Raw genomic sequence first — 23709 nt, forward strand, 5'->3', positions numbered from 1 at the left:
TAAATACAGTATCTGACAGTAAAACATGGAGACCGTAGTATATAAAACATGGAGACCGTAGTATATAAAACATGGAGACCGTAGTATATAAAACATGGAGACCGTAGTATATAAAACATGGAGACTGTAGTATATAAATACAGTATCTGACAGTAAAACATGGAGACTGTAGTATATAAACACAGTATCTGACAGTAAAACATGGAGACCGTAGTATATAAAACATGGAGACTGTAGTATATAAATACAGTATCTGACAGTAAAACATGGAGACTGTAGTATATAAAACATGGATACCGTAGTATATAAAACATGGAGATCGTAGTATATAAACACAGTATCTGACAGTAAAACATGGAGACCGTAGTATATAAATACAGTATCTGACAGTAAAACATGGAGACCGTAGTATATAAACACAGTATCTGACAGTAAAACATGGAGACCGTAGTATATAAATACAGTATCTGACAGTAAAACATGGAGACCGTAGTATATAAAACATGGAGACCGTAGTATATAAAACATGGAGACCGTAGTATATAAAACATGGAGACCGTAGTATATAAAACATGGAGACCGTAGTATATAAAACATGGAGACCGTAGTATATAAATACAGTATCTGACAGTAAAACATGGAGACTGTAGTATATAAAACATGGAGACCGTAGTATATAAAACATGGAGATCGTAGTATATAAACCATGGAGACCGTAGTATATAAACACAGTATCTGACAGTAAAACATGGAGACCGTAGTATATAAATACAGTATCTGACAGTAAAACATGGAGACCGTAGTATATAAAACATGGAGACTGTAGTATATAAAACATGGAGACCGTAGTATATAAAACATGGAGACCGTAGTATATAAACCATGGAGACCGTAGTATATAAACCATGGAGACCGTAGTATATAAATACAGTATCTGACAGTAAAACATGGAGACCGTAGTATATAAATACAGTATCTGACAGTAAAACATGGAGACCGTAGTATATAAACCATGGAGACCGTAGTATATACATACAGTATCTGACAGTAAAACATGGAGACCGTAGTATATAAAACATGGAGACCGTAGTATATAAAACATGGAGACCGTAGTATATAAAACATGGAGACCGTAGTATATAAAACATGGAGACCGTAGTATATAAAACCTGGAGACCGTAGTATATAAAACCTGGAGACCGTAGTATATAAAACCTGGAGACCGTAGTATATAAAACATGGAGACCGTAGTATATAAAACATGGAGACCGTAGTATATAAAACATGGAGACCGTAGTATATAAAACATGGAGACCGTAGTATATAAAACATGGAGACCGTAGTATATAAAACATGGAGACCGTAGTATATAAAACATGGAGACCGTAGTATATAAAACATGGAGACCGTAGTATATAAAACATGGAGACCGTAGTATATAAAACATGGAGACCGTAGTAAATAAAACATGGAGACCGCAGTATATAAATACAGTATCTGACAGTAAAACATGGAGACCGTAGTATATAAAACATGGAGACCGTAGTATATAAAACATGGAGACCGTAGTATATAAAACATGGAGACCGTAGTATATAAAACATGGAGACCGTAGTATACAAATACAGTATCTGACAGTAAAACATGGAGACCGTAGTATATAAAACATGGAGACCGTAGTATATAAACCATGGAGACCGTAGTATATAAAACATGGAGACCGTAGTATATAAAACATGGAGACTGTAGTATATAAAACATGGAGACTGTAGTATATAAATACAGTATCTGACAGTAAAACATGGAGACTGTAATATATAAAACATGGAGACTGTAGTATATAAATACAGTATCTGACAGTAAAACATGGAGACCATAGTATATAAAACATGGAGACTGTAGTGTATAAACCATGGAGACCGTAGTGTATAAACCATGGAGAACGTAGTATATAAACCATGGAGACCGTAGTATATAAACCATGGAGACCGTAGTATATAAACCATGGAGACCGTAGTATATAAACCATGGAGACCGTAGTATATAAACCATGGAGACTGTAGTATATAAATACAGTATCTGACAGTAAAACATGGAGACCGTAGTTTATAAAACATGGAGACCGTAGTATATAAAACATGGAGACCGTAGTATATAAACACAGTATCTGACAGTAAAACATGGAGACCATAGTATATAAAACATGGAGACCGTAGTATATAAAACATGGAGACCGTAGTATATAAAACATGGAGACCGTAGTATATAAAACATGGAGACCGTAGTATATAAAACATGGAGACCGTAGTATATAAAACATGGAGACCGTAGTATATAAAACATGGAGACCGTAGTATATAAAACATGGAGACCGTAGTATATAAAACATGGAGACCGTAGTATATAAAACATGGAGACCGTAGTATATAAAACATGGAGACCGTAGTATATAAAACATGGAGACCGTAGTATATAAAACATGGAGACCGTAGTATATAAAACATGGAGACCGTAGTATATAAAACATGGAGACCGTAGTATATAAAACATGGAGACCGTAGTATATAAAACATGGAGACCGTAGTATATAAAACATGGAGACCGTAGTATATAAAACATGGAGACCGTAGTATATAAAACATGGAGACCGTAGTATATAAAACATGGAGACCGTAGTATATAAAACATGGAGACCGTAGTAAATAAAACATGGAGACCGTAGTATATAAAACATGGAGACCGTAGTAAATAAAACATGGAGACCGTAGTATATAAATACAGTATCTGACAGTAAAACATGGAGACCGTAGTATATAAAACATGGAGACCGTAGTATATAAAACATGGAGACCGTAGTATATAAAACATGGAGACCGTAGTATATAAAACATGGAGACCGTAGTATATAAATACAGTATCTGACAGTAAAACATGGAGACCGTAGTATATAAAACATGGAGACCGTAGTATACAAATACAGTATCTGACAGTAAAACATGGAGACCGTAGTATATAAACCATGGAGACCGTAGTATATAAATACAGTATCTGACAGTAAAACATGGAGACCGTAGAATATAAACCATGGAGACCGTAGTATATAAATACAGTATCTGACAGTAAAACATGGAGACCGTAGTATATAAACCATGGAGACCGTAGTATATAAACCATGGAGACCGTAGTATATAAAACATGGAGACCGTAGTATATAAAACATGGAGACCGTAGTATATAAAACATGGAGACCGTAGTATATAAAACATGGAGACCGTAGTATATACAACATGGAGACCGTAGTATATACAACATGGAGACCGTAGTATATAAAACATGGAGACCGTAGTATATAAAACATGGAGACCGTAGTATATAAAACATGGAGACCGTAGTATATAAAACATGGAGACCGTAGTATATAAAACATGGAGACCGTAGTATATAAAACATGGAGACCGTAGTATATAAAACATGGAGACCGTAGTATATAAAACATGGAGACCGTAGTAAATAAAACATGGAGACCGTAGTATATAAATACAGTATCTGACAGTAAAACATGGAGACCGTAGTATATAAAACATGGAGACCGTAGTATATAAAACATGGAGACCGTAGTATATAAAACATGGAGACCGTAGTATATAAAACATGGAGACCGTAGTATATAAAACATGGAGACCGTAGTATATAAATACAGTATCTGACAGTAAAACATGGAGACCGTAGTATATAAAACATGGAGACTGTAGTATATAAAACATGGAGACCGTAGTATATAAAACATGGAGACCGTAGTATATAAAACATGGAGACCGTAGTATATAAAACATGGAGACCGTAGTATATAAAACATGGAGACCGTAGTATATAAAACATGGAGACCGTAGTATATAAAACATGGAGACCGTAGTATATAAAACATGGAGACCGTAGTAAATAAAACATGGAGACCGTAGTATATAAATACAGTATCTGACAGTAAAACATGGAGACCGTAGTATATAAAACATGGAGACCGTAGTATATAAAACATGGAGACCGTAGTATATAAAACATGGAGACCGTAGTATATAAAACATGGAGACCGTAGTATATAAAACATGGAGACCGTAGTATATAAATACAGTATCTGACAGTAAAACATGGAGACCGTAGTATATAAAACATGGAGACTGTAGTATATAAAACATGGAGACTGTAGTATATAAAACATGGAGACCGTAGTATATAAAACATGGAGACCGTAGTATATAAAACATGGAGACCGTAGTATATAAAACATGGAGACCGTAGTATATACAACATGGAGACCGTAGTATATAAAACATGGAGACCGTAGTATATAAAACATGGAGACCGTAGTATATAAAACATGGAGACCGTAGTATATACAACATGGAGACTGTAGTATATAAAACATGGAGACCGTAGTATATCAAACATGGAGACCGTAGTATATAAAACATGGAGACCGTAGTATATAAAACATGGAGACCGTAGTATATAAACCATGGAGACCGTAGTATATAAACCATGGAGACCGTAGTATATAAACCATGGAGACCGTAGTATATAAAACATGGAGACCGTAGTAAATAAAACATGGAGACCGTAGTATATAAATACAGTATCTGACAGTAAAACATGGAGACCGTAGTATATAAAACATGGAGACCGTAGTATATAAAACATGGAGACCGTAGTATATAAAACATGGAGACCGTAGTATATACAACATGGAGACCGTAGTATATAAAACATGGAGACCGTAGTATATAAAACATGGAGACCGTAGTATATAAAACATGGAGACCGTAGTATATAAAACATGGAGACCGTAGTATATAAAACATGGAGACCGTAGTATATAAAACATGGAGACCGTAGTATATACAACATGGAGACCGTAGTATATACAACATGGAGACCGTAGTATATAAAACATGGAGACCGTAGTATATAAAACATGGAGACCGTAGTATATAAAACATGGAGACCGTAGTATATACAACATGGAGACCATAGTATATAAAACATGGAGACCGTAGTATATAAAACATGGAGACCGTAGTATATAAAACATGGAGACCGTAGTATATAAAACATGGAGACCGTAGTATATACAACATGGAGACCGTAGTATATAAAACATGGAGACCGTAGTATATAAAACATGGAGACCGTAGTATATAAAACATGGAGACCGTAGTATATACAACATGGAGACTGTAGTATATAAAACATGGAGACCGTAGTATATAAATACAGTATCTGACAGTAAAACATGGAGACCGTAGTATATAAAACATGGAGACCGTAGTATATAAAACATGGAGACCGTAGTATATAAATACAGTATCTGACAGTAAAACATGGAGACCGTAGTATATAAACCATGGAGACCGTAGTATATAAACCATGGAGACCGTAGTATATAAAACATGGAGACCGTAGTATATAAACCATGGAGACCGTAGTATATAAATACAGTATCTGACAGTAAAACATGGAGACCGTAGTATATAAAACATGGAGACCGTAGTATATAAAACATGGAGACCGTAGTATATAAAACATGGAGACCGTAGTATATAAAACATGGAGACCGTAGTATATAAAACATGGAGACCGTAGTATATAAAACATGGAGACCGTAGTAAATAAAACATGGAGACCGTAGTATATAAATACAGTATCTGACAGTAAAACATGGAGACCGTAGTATATAAAACATGGAGACCGTAGTATATAAAACATGGAGACCGTAGTATATAAAACATGGAGACCGTAGTATACAAATACAGTATCTGACAGTAAAACATGGAGACCGTAGTATATAAAACATGGAGACCGTAGTATATAAAACATGGAGACCGTAGTATATAAAACATGGAGACCGTAGTATACAAATACAGTATCTGACAGTAAAACATGGAGACCGTAGTATATAAAACATGGAGACCGTAGTATATAAACCATGGAGACCGTAGTATATAAAACATGGAGACCGTAGTATATAAAACATGGAGACTGTAGTATATAAAACATGGAGACTGTAGTATATAAATACAGTATCTGACAGTAAAACATGGAGACTGTAGTATATAAAACATGGAGACTGTAGTATATAAATACAGTATCTGACAGTAAAACATGGAGACCGTAGTATATAAAACATGGAGACTGTAGTATATAAACCATGGAGACCGTAGTGTATAAACCATGGAGAACGTAGTATATAAACCATGGAGACCGTAGTATATAAACCATGGAGACCGTAGTATATAAAACATGGAGACCGTAGTATATAAACCATGGAGACCGTAGTATATAAACCATGGAGACCGTAGTATATAAACCATGGAGACTGTAGTATATAAATACAGTATCTGACAGTAAAACATGGAGACCGTAGTTTATAAAACATGGAGACCGTAGTATATAAAACATGGAGACCGTAGTATATAAACACAGTATCTGACAGTAAAACATGGAGACCATAGTATATAAAACATGGAGACCGTAGTATATAAATACAGTATCTGACAGTAAAACATGGAGACCGTAGTATATAAAACATGGAGACCGTAGTATATAAAACATGGAGACCGTAGTATATAAAACATGGAGACCGTAGTATATAAAACAAGGAGACCGTAGTATATAAATACAGTATCTGACAGTAAAACATGGAGACCGTAGTATATAAACACAGTATCTGACAGTAAAACATGGAGACCGTAGTATATAAAACATGGAGACCGTAGTATATAAACACAATATCTGACAGTAAAACATGGAGACCGTAGTATATAAAACATGGAGACCGTAGTATATAAATACAGTATCTGACAGTAAAACATGGAGACCGTAGTATATAAAACATGGAGACCGTAGTATATAAAACATGGAGACCGTAGTATATAAACACAGTATCTGACAGTAAAACATGGAGACCATAGTATATAAAACATGGAGACCGTAGTATATAAATACAGTATCTGACAGTAAAACATGGAGACCGTAGTATATAAATACAGTATCTGACAGTAAAACATGGAGACCGTAGTATATAAATACAGTATCTGACAGTAAAACATGGAGACCGTAGTATATAAAACATGGAGACTGTAGTATATAAATACAGTATCTGACAGTAAAACATGGAGACCGTAGTATATAAAACATGGAGACTGTAGTATATAAATACAGTATCTGACAGTAAAACATGGAGACCGTAGTATATAAAACATGGAGACCGTAGTATATAAAACATGGAGACCGTAGTATATAAAACATGGAGACCGTAGTATATAAAACATGGAGACCGTAGTATATAAAACATGGAGACCGTAGTATATAAAACATGGAGACCGTAGTATATAAAACATGGAGACCGTAGTATATAAAACATGGAGACCGTAGTATATAAAACATGGAGACCGTAGTATATAAAACATGGAGACCGTAGTATATAAAACATGGAGACCGTAGTATATAAAACATGGAGACCGTAGTATATAAAACATGGAGACCGTAGTATATAAAACATGGAGACCGTAGTATATAAAACATGGAGACCGTAGTATATAAAACATGGAGACCGTAGTATATAAAACATGGAGACCGTAGTATATAAAACATGGAGACCGTAGTATATAAAACATGGAGACCGTAGTATATAAAACATGGAGACCGTAGTATATAAAACATGGAGACCGTAGTATATAAAACATGGAGACCGTAGTATATAAATACAGTATCTGACAGTAAAACATGGAGACCGAAGTATATAAACCATGGAGACCGTAGTATACAAATACAGTATCTGACAGTAAAACATGGAGACCGTAGTATATAAACCATGGAGACCGTAGTATATAAACCATGGAGACCGTAGTATACAAATACAGTATCTGACAGTAAAACATGGAGACCGTAGTATATAAACCATGGAGACCGTAGTATATAAACCATGGAGACCGTAGTATATAAAACATGGAGACCGTAGTATATAAAACATGGAGACCGTAGTATATAAAACATGGAGACCGTAGTATATACAACATGGAGACCGTAGTATATAAAACATGGAGACCGTAGTATATACAACATGGAGACCGTAGTATATAAAACATGGAGACCGTAGTATATAAAACATGGAGACCGTAGTATATAAAACATGGAGACCGTAGTATATAAAACATGGAGACCGTAGTATATAAAACATGGAGACCGTAGTATATAAAACATGGAGACCGTAGTATATAAAACATGGAGACCGTAGTATATAAAACATGGAGACCGTAGTATATAAAACATGGAGACCGTAGTATATAAAACATGGAGACCGTAGTATATAAAACATGGAGACCGTAGTATATAAAACATGGAGACCGTAGTATATAAAACATGGAGACCGTAGTATATAAAACATGGAGACCGTAGTATATACAACATGGAGACCGTAGTATATAAAACATGGAGACCGTAGTATATAAAACATGGAGACCGTAGTATATAAAACATGGAGACCGTAGTATATAAAACATGGAGACCGTAGTATATAAAACATGGAGACCGTAGTATATAAAACATGGAGACCGTAGTATATAAAACATGGAGACCGTAGTATATAAAACATGGAGACCGTAGTAAATAAAACATGGAGACCGTAGTATATAAAACATGGAGACCGTAGTATATAAATACAGTATCTGACAGTAAAACATGGAGACCGTAGTATATAAAACATGGAGACCGTAGTATATAAAACATGGAGACCGTAGTATATAAATACAGTATCTGACAGTAAAACATGGAGACCGTAGTATATAAAACATGGAGACTGTAGTATATAAAACATGGAGACTGTAGTATATATAACATGGAGACCGTAGTATATAAAACATGGAGACCGTAGTATATAAAACATGGAGACCGTAGTATATAAAACATGGAGACCGTAGTATATAAAACATGGAGACCGTAGTATATAAAACATGGAGACCGTAGTAAATAAAACATGGAGACCGTAGTATATAAATACAGTATCTGACAGTAAAACATGGAGACCGTAGTATATAAAACATGGAGACCGTAGTATATAAAACATGGAGACCGTAGTATATAAAACATGGAGACCGTAGTATATAAATACAGTATCTGACAGTAAAACATGGAGACCGTAGTATATAAACCATGGAGACCGTAGTATACAAATACAGTATCTGACAGTAAAACATGGAGACCGTAGTATATAAACCATGGAGACTGTAGTATATAAACCATGGAGACCGTAGTATATAAACCATGGAGAAGTTAGTATATAAACCATGGAGACCGTAGTATATAAACCATGGAGACCGTAGTATATAAACCATGGAGACCGTAGTATATAAACCATGGAGACCGTAGTATATAAATACAGTATCTGACAGTAAAACATGGAGACCGTAGTATATAAAACATGGAGACTGTAGTATATAAACCATGGAGACCGTAGTATATAAATACAGTATCTGACAGTAAAACATGGAGACCGTAGTATATAAAACATGGAGACTGTAGTATATAAACCATGGAGACCGTAGTATATAAACCATGGAGACCGTAGTATATAAAACATGGAGACCGTAGTATATAAACCATGGAGACTGTAGTATATAAACCATGGAGACCGTAGTATATAAACCATGGAGACCGTAGTATATAAACCATGGAGACCGTAGTATATAAAACATGGAGACCGTAGTATATAAACCATGGAGGCCGTAGTATATAAAACATGGAGACCGTAGTATATAAAACATGGAGACCGTAGTATATAAATACAGTATCTGACAGTAAAACATGGAGACCATAGTATATAAATACAGTATCTGACAGTAAAACATGGAGACCATAGTATATAAACCATGGAGACCGTAGTATATAAATACAGTATCTGACAGTAAAACATGGAGACCATAGTATATAAATACAGTATCTGACAGTAAAACATGGAGACCGTAGTATATAAACCATGGAGACCGTAGTATATAAATACAGTATCTGACAGTAAAACATGGAGACCATAGTATATAAATACAGTATCTGACAGTAAAACATGGAGACCATAGTATATAAAACATGGAGACCGTAGTATATAAACCATGGAGGCCGTAGTATATAAACCATGGAGACCGTAGTATATAAAACATGGAGACCGTAGTATATAAATACAGTATCTGACAGTAAAACATGGAGACCATAGTATATAAAACATGGAGACCGTAGTATATAAATACAGTATCTGACAGTAAAACATGGAGACCGTAGTATATAAATACAGTATCTGACAGTAAAACATGGAGACCGTAGTATATAAACCATGGAGACCGTAGTATACAAATACAGTATCTGACAGTAAAACATGGAGACCGTAGTATATAAACCATGGAGACTGTAGTATATAAACCATGGAGACCGTAGTATATAAACCATGGAGAAGTTAGTATATAAACCATGGAGACCGTAGTATATAAACCATGGAGACCGTAGTATATAAACCATGGAGACCGTAGTATATAAACCATGGAGACCGTAGTATATAAATACAGTATCTGACAGTAAAACATGGAGACCGTAGTATATAAAACATGGAGACTGTAGTATATAAACCATGGAGACCGTAGTATATAAACCATGGAGACCGTAGTATATAAAACATGGAGACCGTAGTATATAAACCATGGAGACTGTAGTATATAAACCATGGAGACCGTAGTATATAAACCATGGAGACCGTAGTATATAAACCATGGAGACCGTAGTATATAAAACATGGAGACCGTAGTATATAAACCATGGAGGCCGTAGTATATAAAACATGGAGACCGTAGTATATAAAACATGGAGACCGTAGTATATAAATACAGTATCTGACAGTAAAACATGGAGACCATAGTATATAAATACAGTATCTGACAGTAAAACATGGAGACCATAGTATATAAACCATGGAGACCGTAGTATATAAATACAGTATCTGACAGTAAAACATGGAGACCATAGTATATAAATACAGTATCTGACAGTAAAACATGGAGACCGTAGTATATAAACCATGGAGACCGTAGTATATAAATACAGTATCTGACAGTAAAACATGGAGACCATAGTATATAAATACAGTATCTGACAGTAAAACATGGAGACCATAGTATATAAACCATGGAGACCGTAGTATACAAATACAGTATCTGACAGTAAAACATGGAGACCGTAGTATATAAACCATGGAGACTGTAGTATATAAACCATGGAGACCGTAGTATATAAACCATGGAGAAGTTAGTATATAAACCATGGAGACCGTAGTATATAAACCATGGAGACCGTAGTATATAAACCATGGAGACCGTAGTATATAAACCATGGAGACCGTAGTATATAAATACAGTATCTGACAGTAAAACATGGAGACCATAGTATATAAAACATGGAGACCGTAGTATATAAATACAGTATCTGACAGTAAAACATGGAGACCGTAGTATATAAATACAGTATCTGACAGTAAAACATGGAGACCATAGTATATAAATACAGTATCTGACAGTAAAACATGGAGACCGTAGTATATAAAACATGGAGACCGTAGTATATAAAACATGGAGACCGTAGTATATAAAACATGGAGACCGTAGTATATAAAACATGGAGACCGTAGTATATAAATACAGTATCTGACAGTAAAACATGGAGACCGTAGTATATAAAACATGGAGACCGTAGTATATAAATACAGTATCTGACAGTAAAACATGGAGACCGTAGTATATAAAACATGGAGACTGTAGTATATAAACCATGGAGACCGTAGTATATAAATACAGTATCTGACAGTAAAACATGGAGACCGTAGTATATAAAACATGGAGACCGTAGTATATAAACCATGGAGACCGTAGTATATAAAACATGGAGACCGTAGTATATAAACACAATATCTGACAGTAAAACATGGAGACCGTAGTATATAAAACATGGAGACCGTAGTATATAAATACAGTATCTGACAGTAAAACATGGAGACCGTAGTATATAAAACATGGAGACCGTAGTATATAAAACATGGAGACCGTAGTATATAAAACATGGAGACCGTAGTATATAAACCATGGAGACCGTAGTATATAAACCATGGAGACCGTAGTGTATAAAACATGGAGACCGTAGTATATACAACATGGAGACCGTAGTATATACAACATGGAGACCGTAGTATATAAAACATGGAGACCGTAGTATATAAAACATGGAGACCGTAGTATATAAAACATGGAGACCGTAGTATATAAAACATGGAGACCGTAGTATATAAAACATGGAGACCGTAGTATATAAAATATGGAGACCGTAGTATATAAAACATGGAGACCGTAGTATATAAAACATGGAGACCGTAGTATATAAAACATGGAGACCGTAGTATATAAAACATGGAGACCTTAGTATATAAAACATGGAGACCGTAGTATATAAAACATGGAGACCGTAGTATATAAAACATGGAGACTGTAGTATATAAAACATGGAGACCGTAGTATATAAAACATGGAGACCGTAGTATATAAAACATGGAGACCGTAGTATATAAATACAGTATCTGACAGTAAAACATGGAGACCGTAGTATATAAACCATGGAGACCGTAGTATACAAATACAGTATCTGACAGTAAAACATGGAGACCGTAGTATATAAAACATGGAGACCGTAGTATATAAAACATGGAGACCGTAGTATATAAAACATGGAGACCGTAGTATATAAATACAGTATCTGACAGTAAAACATGGAGACCGTAGTATATAAACCATGGAGACCGTAGTATACAAATACAGTATCTGACAGTAAAACATGGAGACCGTAGTATATAAACCATGGAGACTGTAGTATATAAACCATGGAGACCGTAGTATATAAACCATGGAGAAGTTAGTATATAAACCATGGAGACCGTAGTATATAAAACATGGAGACCGTAGTATATAAACCATGGAGACCGTAGTATATAAACCATGGAGACCGTAGTATATAAACCATGGAGACTGTAGTATATAAACCATGGAGGCCGTAGTATATAAAACATGGAGACCGTAGTATATAAATACAGTATCTGACAGTAAAACATGGAGACCGTAGTATATAAATACAGTATCTGACAGTAAAACATGGAGACCATAGTATATAAATACAGTATCTGACAGTAAAACATGGAGACCGTAGTATATAAAACATGGAGACCGTAGTATATAAAACATGGAGACCGTAGTATATAAAACATGGAGACCGTAGTATATAAAACATGGAGACCGTAGTATATAAAACATGGAGGCCGTAGTATATAAACCATGGAGACCGTAGTATATAAAACATGGAGACCGTAGTATATAAAACATGGAGACCGTAGTATATAAACCATGGAGGCCGTAGTATATAAACCATGGAGACCGTAGTATATAAAACATGGAGACCGTAGTATATAAATACAGTATCTGACAGTAAAACATGGAGACCATAGTATATAAAACATGGAGACCGTAGTATATAAATACAGTATCTGACAGTAAAACATGGAGACCGTAGTATATAAATACAGTATCTGACAGTAAAACATGGAGACCATAGTATATAAATACAGTATCTGACAGTAAAACATGGAGACCGTAGTATATAAAACATGGAGACCGTAGTATATAAAACATGGAGACCGTAGTATATAAAACATGGAGACCGTAGTATATAAAACATGGAGACCGTAGTATATAAATACAGTATCTGACAGTAAAACATGGAGACCGTAGTATATAAAACATGGAGACCGTAGTATATAAATACAGTATCTGACAGTAAAACATGGAGACCGTAGTATATAAAACATGGAGACTGTAGTATATAAACCATGGAGACCGTAGTATATAAATACAGTATCTGACAGTAAAACATGGAGACCGTAGTATATAAAACATGGAGACCGTAGTATATAAAACATGGAGACCGTAGTATATAAAACATGGAGACTGTAGTATATAAATACAGTATCTGACAGTAAAACATGGAGACTGTAGTATATAAAACATGGAGACCGTAGTATATAAAACATGGAGACCGTAGTATATAAACCATGGAGACCGTAGTATATAAAACATGGAGACCGTAGTATATAAACACAGTATCTGACAGTAAAACATGGAGACCGTAGTATATAAAACATGGAGACTGTAGTATATAAACACAATATCTGACAGTAAAACATGGAGACCGTAGTATATAAAACATGGAGACCGTAGTATATAAATACAGTATCTGACAGTAAAACATGGAGACCGTAGTATATAAAACATGGAGACCGTAGTATATAAAACATGGAGACCGTAGTATATAAAACATGGAGACCGTAGTATATAAATACAGTATCTGACAGTAAAACATGGAGACTGTAGTATATAAACATGGAGACCGTAGTATATAAATACAGTATCTGACAGTAAAACATGGAGACCGTAGTATATAAAACATGGAGACTGTAGTATATAAAACATGGAGACCGTAGTATATAAAACATGGAGACCGTAGTATATAAAACATGGAGACCGTAGTATATAAAACATGGAGACCGTAGTATATAAAACATGGAGACCGTAGTATATAAACCATGGAGACCGTAGTATATAAAACATGGAGACCGTAGTATATACAACATGGAGACCGTAGTATATACAACATGGAGACCGTAGTATATAAAACATGGAGACCGTAGTATATAAAACATGGAGACCGTAGTATATAAAACATGGAGACCGTAGTATATAAAACATGGAGACCGTAGTATATAAAACATGGAGACCGTAGTATATAAAACATGGAGACCGCAGTATATAAAACATGGAGACTGTAGTATATAAAACATGGAGACCGTAGTATATAAAACATGGAGACCGTAGTATATAAAACATGGAGACCGTAGTATATAAAACATGGAGACCGTAGTATATAAAACATGGAGACCGTAGTATATAAAACATGGAGACCGTAGTATATAAAACATGGAGACCGTAGTATATAAAACATGGAGACCGTAGTATATAAAACATGGAGACCGTAGTATATAAAACATGGAGACCGTAGTATATAAAACATGGAGACCGTAGTATATAAAACATGGAGACCGTAGTAAATAAAACATGGAGACCGTAGTAAATAAAACATGGAGACCGTAGTATATAAATACAGTATCTGACAGTAAAACATGGAGACCGTAGTATATAAAACATGGAGACCGTAGTATATAAAACATGGAGACCGTAGTATATAAAACATGGAGACCGTAGTATATAAATACAGTATCTGACAGTAAAACATGGAGACCGTAGTATATAAAACATGGAGACTGTAGTATATAAAACATGGAGACTGTAGTATATATAACATGGAGACCGTAGTATATAAAACATGGAGACCGTAGTATATAAAACATGGAGACCGTAGTATATAAAACATGGAGACCGTAGTATATAAAACATGGAGACCGTAGTAAATAAAACATGGAGACCGTAGTATATAAATACAGTATCTGACAGTAAAACATGGAGACCGTAGTATATAAAACATGGAGACCGTAGTATATAAAACATGGAGACCGTAGTATATAAAACATGGAGACCGTAGTATATAAATACAGTATCTGACAGTAAAACATGGAGACCGTAGTATATAAACCATGGAGACCGTAGTATACAAATACAGTATCTGACAGTAAACCATGGAGACTGTAGTATATAAACCATGGAGACCGTAGTATATAAACCATGGAGAAGTTAGTATATAAACCATGGAGACCGTAGTATATAAACCATGGAGACCGTAGTATATAAACCATGGAGACCGTAGTATATAAACCATGGAGACTGTAGTATATAAATACAGTATCTGACAGTAAAACATGGAGACCGTAGTATATAAACCATGGAGACCGTAGTATATAAAACATGGAGACCGTAGTATATAAAACATGGAGACCATAGTATATAAATACAGTATCTGACAGTAAAACATGGAGACCGTAGTATATAAACACAGTATCTGACAGTAAAACATGGAGACCGTAGTATATAAAACATGGAGACCGTAGTATATAAACCATGGAGACCGTAGTATATAAACCATGGAGAAGTTAGTATATAAACCATGGAGACCGTAGTATATAAAACATGGAGACCGTAGTATATAAACCATGGAGACCGTAGTATATAAACCATGGAGACCGTAGTATATAAACCATGGAGACTGTAGTATATAAATACAGTATCTGACAGTAAAACATGGAGAAGTTAGTATATAAACCATGGAGACCGTAGTATATAAAACATGGAGACCGTAGTATATAAAACATGGAGACCATAGTATATAAATACAGTATCTGACAGTAAAACATGGAGACCGTAGTATATAAACCATGGAGACCGTAGTATATAAAACATGGAGACCGTAGTATATAAAACATGGAGACCGTAGTATATAAAACATGGAGACCGTAGTATATAAATACAGTATCTGACAGTAAAACATGGAGACCGTAGTATATAAAACATGGAGACCGTAGTATATAAACCATGGAGACCGTAGTATATAAAACATGGAGACCGTAGTATATAAACCATGGAGACTGTAGTATATAAACCATGGAGGCCGTAGTATATAAAACATGGAGACCGTAGTATATAAATACAGTATCTGACAGTAAAACATGGAGACCGTAGTATATAAAACATGGAGACCGTAGTATATAAACCATGGAGACCGTAGTATATAAACCATGGAGACCGTAGTATATAAATACAGTATCTGACAGTAAAACATGGAGACTGTAGTATATAAAACATGGAGACTGTAGTATATAAACCATGGAGACCGTAGTATATAAATACAGTATCTGACAGTAAAACATGGAGACCGTAGTATATAAAACATGGAGACCGTAGTATATAAAACATGGAGACCGTAGTATATAAAACATGGAGACCGTAGTATATAAAACATGGAGACCGTAGTATATAAATACAGTATCTGACAGTAAAACATGGAGACCGTAGTATATAAACCATGGAGACCGTAGTATATAAAACATGGAGACCGTAGTATATAAACCATGGAGACCGTAGTATATAAAACATGGAGGCCGTAGTATATAAAACATGGAGACCGTAGTATATAAAACATGGAGACCGTAGTATATAAAACATGGAGACCGTAGTATATAAATACAGTATCTGACAGTAAAACATGGAGACCATAGTATATAAAACATGGAGACCGTAGTATATAAATACAGTATCTGACAGTAAAACATGGAGACCGTAGTATATAAATACAGTATCTGACAGTAAAACATGGAGACCATAGTATATAAATACAGTATCTGACAGTAAAACATGGAGACCGTAGTATATAAAACATGGAGACCGTAGTATATAAAACATGGAGACCGTAGTATATAAACCATGGAGACCGTAGTATATAAATACAGTATCTGACAGTAAAACATGGAGACCGTAGTATATAAAACATGGAGACCGTAGTATATAAAAAACATGGAGACCGTAGTATATAAATACAGTATCTGACAGTAAAACATGGAGACCGTAGTATATAAAACATGGAGACTGTAGTATATAAAACATGGAGACCGTAGTATATAAAACATGGAGACCGTAGTATATAAAACATGGAGACCGTAGTAAATAAAACATGGAGACCGTAGTATATAAACCATGGAGACCGTAGTATATAAAACATGGAGACCGTAGTATATAAATACAGTATCTGACAGTAAAACATGGAGACCGTAGTATAAAAAACATGGAGACCGTAGTATATAAATACAGTATCTGACAGTAAAACATGGAGACCGTAGTATATAAATACAGTATCTGACAGTAAAACATGGAGACCGTAGTATATAAAACATGGAGACCGTAGTATATAAAACATGGAGGCCGTAGTATATAAACCATGGAGACCGTAGTATATAAAACATGGAGACCGTAGTATATAAAACATGGAGACCGTAGTATATAAAACATGGAGACCGTAGTATATAAAACATGGAGACCGTAGTATATAAAACATGGAGACCGTAGTATATAAATACAGTATCTGACAGTAAAACATGGAGACCGTAGTATATAAATACAGTATCTGACAGTAAAACATGGAGACCGTAGTATATAAAACATGGAGACCGTAGTATATAAACCATGGAGGCCGTAGTATATAAACCATGGAGACTGTAGTATATAAAACCTGGAGACCGTAGTATATAAAACCTGGAGACCGTAGTATATAAAACATGGAGACCGTAGTATATAAAACATGGAGACCGTAGTATATAAACCATGGAGACCGTAGTATATAAAACATGGAGACCGTAGTATATAAAACATGGAGACCGTAGTATATAAAACATGGAGACCGTAGTATATAAATACAGTATCTGACAGTAAAACATGGAGACCGTAGTATATAAAACATGGAGACTGTAGTATATAAACCATGGAGACCGTAGTATATAAATACAGTATCTGACAGTAAAACATGGAGACCGTAGTATATAAAACATGGAGACCGTAGTATATAAATACAGTATCTGACAGTAAAACATGGAGACTGTAGTATATAAAACATGGAGGCCGTAGTATATAAAACATGGAGACCGTAGTATATAAAACATGGAGACTGTAGTATATAAATACAGTATCTGACAGTAAAACATGGAGACTGTAGTATATAAATACAGTATCTGACAGTAAAACATGGAGACCGTAGTATATAAACCATGGAGACCGTAGTATATAAATACAGTATCTGACAGTAAAACATGGAGACCATAGTATATAAATACAGTATCTGACAGTAAAACATGGAGACCATAGTATATAAAACATGGAGACCGTAGTATATAAACCATGGAGGCCGTAGTATATAAAACATGGAGACCGTAGTATATAAATACAGTATCTGACAGTAAAACATGGAGACCATAGTATATAAAACATGGAGACCGTAGTATATAAATACAGTATCTGACAGTAAAACATGGAGACCGTAGTATATAAATACAGTATCTGACAGTAAAACATGGAGACCATAGTATATAAATACAGTATCTGACAGTAAAACATGGAGACCGTAGTATATAAAACATGGAGACCGTAGTATATAAATACAGTATCTGACAGTAAAACATGGAGACCGTAGTATATAAAACATGGAGACCGTAGTATATAAACCATGGAGGCCGTAGTATATAAAACATGGAGACCGTAGTATATAAAACATGGAGACCGTAGTATATAAAACATGGAGACCGTAGTATATAAAACATGGAGACCGTAGTATATAAAAAACATGGAGACCGTAGTATATAAATACAGTATCTGACAGTAAAACATGGAGACCGTAGTATATAAAACATGGAGACTGTAGTATATAAACCATGGAGACCGTAGTATATAAATACAGTATCTGACAGTAAAACATGGAGACCGTAGTATATAAAACATGGAGACTGTAGTATATAAAACATGGAGACCGTAGTATATAAAACATGGAGACTGTAGTATATAAAACATGGAGACCGTAGTATATAAAACATGGAGACCGTAGTATATAAAACATGGAGACCGTAGTATATAAAAAACATGGAGACCGTAGTATATAAATACAGTATCTGACAGTAAAACATGGAGACCGTAGTATATAAAACATGGAGACCGTAGTATATAAAACATGGAGACCGTAGTATATAAACCATGGAGACCGTAGTGTATAAATACAGTATCTGACAGTAAAACATGGAGACCGTAGTATATAAAACATGGAGACCGTAGTATATAAAACATGGAGACCGTAGTATATAAATACAGTATCTGACAGTAAAACATGGAGACCGTAGTATATAAAACATGGAGACTGTAGTATATAAACCATGGAGGCCGTAGTATATAAAACATGGAGACCGTAGTATATAAATACAGTATCTGACAGTAAAACATGGAGACCGTAGTATATAAAACATGGAGACCGTAGTATATAAAACATGGAGACCGTAGTATATAAAACATGGAGACCGTAGTATATAAATACAGTATCTGACAGTAAAACATGGAGACCGTAGTATATAAAACATGGAGACTGTAGTATATAAACCATGGAGACCGTAGTATATAAATACAGTATCTGACAGTAAAACATGGAGACCGTAGTATATAAAACATGGAGACCGTAGTATATAAAACATGGAGACCGTAGTATATAAAACATGGAGACTGTAGTATATAAATACAGTATCTGACAGTAAAACATGGAGACTGTAGTATATAAAACATGGAGACCGTAGTATATAAAACATGGAGACCGTAGTATATAAACCATGGAGACCGTAGTATATAAAACATGGAGACCGTAGTATATAAAACATGGAGACTGTAGTATATAAACACAGTATCTGACAGTAAAACATGGAGACCGTAGTATATAAAACATGGAGACCGTAGTATATAAACACAGTATCTGACAGTAAAACATGGAGACCGTAGTATATAAAACATGGAGACTGTAGTATATAAATACAGTATCTGACAGTAAAACATGGAGACCGTAGTATATAAAACATGGAGACTGTAGTATATAAACACAATATCTGACAGTAAAACATGGAGACCGTAGTATATAAAACATGGAGACCGTAGTATATAAAACATGGAGACTGTAGTATATAAACACAATATCTGACAGTAAAACATGGAGACCGTAGTAAATAAAACATGGAGACCGTAGTATATAAAACATGGAGACCGTAGTATATAAACACAGTATCTGACAGTAAAACATGGAGACCGTAGTATATAAAACATGGAGACTGTAGTATATAAACACAATATCTGACAGTAAAACATGGAGACCGTAGTAAATAAAACATGGAGACCGTAGTATATAAAACATGGAGACCGTAGTATATAAACACAGTATCTGACAGTAAAACATGGAGACCGTAGTATATAAACCATGGAGACCGTAGTATATAAAACATGGAGACCGTAGTATATAAAACATGGAGACCGTAGTATATAAAACATGGAGACCGTAGTATATAAACACAGTATCTGACAGTAAAACATGGAGACCGTAGTATATAAACCATGGAGACCGTAGTATATAAAACATGGAGACCGTAGTATATAAAACATGGAGACCGTAGTATATAAAACATGGAGACCATAGTATATAAATACAGTATCTGACAGTAAAACATGGAGACCGTAGTATATAAAACATGGAGACCGTAGTATATAAAACATGGAGACCGTAGTATATAAAATATGGAGACCGTAGTATATAAAACATGGAGACCGTAGTATATAAAACATGGAGACCGTAGTATATAAACCATGGAGACCGTAGTATATAAACCATGGAGACCGTAGTATACAAATACAGTATCTGATAGTAAAACATGGAGACCGTAGTATATAAATACAGTATCTGATAGTAAAACATGGAGACCATAGTATATAAAACATGGAGACCGTAGTATATAAACACAGTATCTGACAGTAAAACATGGAGACCGTAGTATATAAAACATGGAGACCGTAGTATATAAAACATGGAGACCGTAGTATATAAAACATGGAGACCGTAGTATATAAACACAGTATCTGACAGTAAAACATGGAGACCATAGTATATAAAACATGGAGACCGTAGTATATAAAACATGGAGACCGTAGTATATAAAACATGGAGACCGTAGTATATAAACACAGTATCTGACAGTAAAACATGGAGACCGTAGTATATAAAACATGGAGACCGTAGTATATAAAACATGGAGACCGTAGTATATAAAACATGGAGACCGTAGTATATAAAACATGGAGACCGTAGTATATAAATACAGTATCTGACAGTAAAACATGGAGACCGTAGTATATAAAACATGGAGACCGTAGTATATAAATACAGTATCTGACAGTAAAACATGGAGACCGTAGTATATAAATACAGTATCTGACAGTAAAACATGGAGACCGTAGTATATAAAACATGGAGACCGTAGTATATAAATACAGTATCTGACAGTAAAACATGGAGACTGTAGTATATAAAACATGGAGACAGTAGTATATAAAACATGGAGACCGTAGTATATAAATACAGTATCTGACAGTAAAACATGGAGACCGTAGTATATAAAACATGGAGACTGTAGTATATAAATACAGTATCTGACAGTAAAACATGAAGACTAAGTACCACACAGCTGAGTTACATTAATCCTAACGCCTCATCTTGATTTGACCTTGGTGTGTTCTGATGGAGGGGCGTGTGTTGACAGGTATAGGTGTGTTCTGATGGAGGGGCGTGTGTTGACAGGTATAGGTGTGTTCTGATGGAGGGGCGTGTGTTGACAGGTATAGGTGTGTTCTGATGGAGGGGCGTGTGTTGACAGGTATAGGTGTGTTCTGATGGAGGGGCGTGTGTTGACAGGTATAGGTGTGTTCTGATGGAGGGGTAGAACCGTTACCTTGGTGTGTTCTGATCGCTGTGCGTCGTTGGAGGGGTGGAGCACCTGCAGACCGCACATGTCACACACGTCACCGTGGAGATAGGCACAGTTAAGTCCGTAGCGACACTCCCCCATGGCGGCGTAGGGACACAGAGTCTTCCTCAACTCCTTATCGTCTCCCGACCGGTCCTTCTCTCGCTCCATCAGAGGACTCATCCCCGACCCTTCAGACTTCACCGGGTCTGACGAGGGAGGGGGAAGAGGAGAGAGGGCGAAGAGGAGAGACGTGAGCGAAAAGGAGAGAGAGGTGAGCGAGCCAGACACACACCCTTATTAAGACACATGGAAAACAGTCATCGACTTGGCGCCAACAAAATGGTGTCATTTATTTACCTCATGAGTCTGGTGGTCTACAAACCAACTTGTAAATAAAAGATGCTAAAATGCCCCCAAAAGGAAACAAAATCAACCAGAAGTCGCCCCCTCCCCTCTCTCTCTCTGATAAAAATACACCTGTTCAGTGGGAGACTGGATTTGGGAGCATTTGGCAGCAGACCAAACAGAAAGGGGATGCTGTGTATTCCAAGATGGCCCCTATTTCCTATATAGAGCCATACTTCTGACCGGTGCCCACAGGGGCCAAAAGTACTAACTTAGTAGGTGACTGACAATACATCATGTCCATCCTACATGGAGACAGGAGGGACAAACTGAACGTGTCTTATTGAGTCACTGACAGTACATCATGTCCATCCTACAGGGAGACAGGAGGGACAGACTGAAAGTGTCTTATTGACAGTAGCTGACTGACAGTACATCATGTCCATCCTACAGGGAGACAGGAGGGACAAACTGAATGTGTCTTATTGAGTCACTGACAGTACATCATGTCCATCCTACAGGGAGACAGGAGGGACAGACTGAAAGTGTCTTATTGAGTCACTGACAGTACATCATGTCCATCCTACAGGGAGACAGGAGGGACAAACTGAATGTGTCTTATTGAGTCACTGACAGTACATCATGTCCATCCTACAGGGAGACAGGAGGGACAGACTGAAAGTGTCTTATTGAGTCACTGACAGTAC

The 23709-nt window shown here is 35.5% G+C and overlaps 1 protein-coding gene across 1 annotated transcript in view; it reads right to left on the reverse strand.

Moving 5' to 3' along the window:
* The window catches only part of mkrn1 (makorin, ring finger protein, 1), a 54400-nt gene that overhangs the window by 6383 nt on the left and 24308 nt on the right, over positions 1-23709 (reverse strand). The window contains exon 4 of the mRNA XM_090201381.1: positions 22640-22863. Coding sequence (XP_090057507.1) covers positions 22640-22863 — 224 coding nt within the window. The remainder of the gene's footprint in view (positions 1-22639; positions 22864-23709) is intronic.

Source organism: Oncorhynchus mykiss, chromosome 15, assembly GCF_057628025.1.
Source record: "Oncorhynchus mykiss isolate SJ-2025 chromosome 15, ASM5762802v1, whole genome shotgun sequence".
Taxonomy (NCBI): Eukaryota; Metazoa; Chordata; class Actinopteri; order Salmoniformes; family Salmonidae; genus Oncorhynchus; species Oncorhynchus mykiss.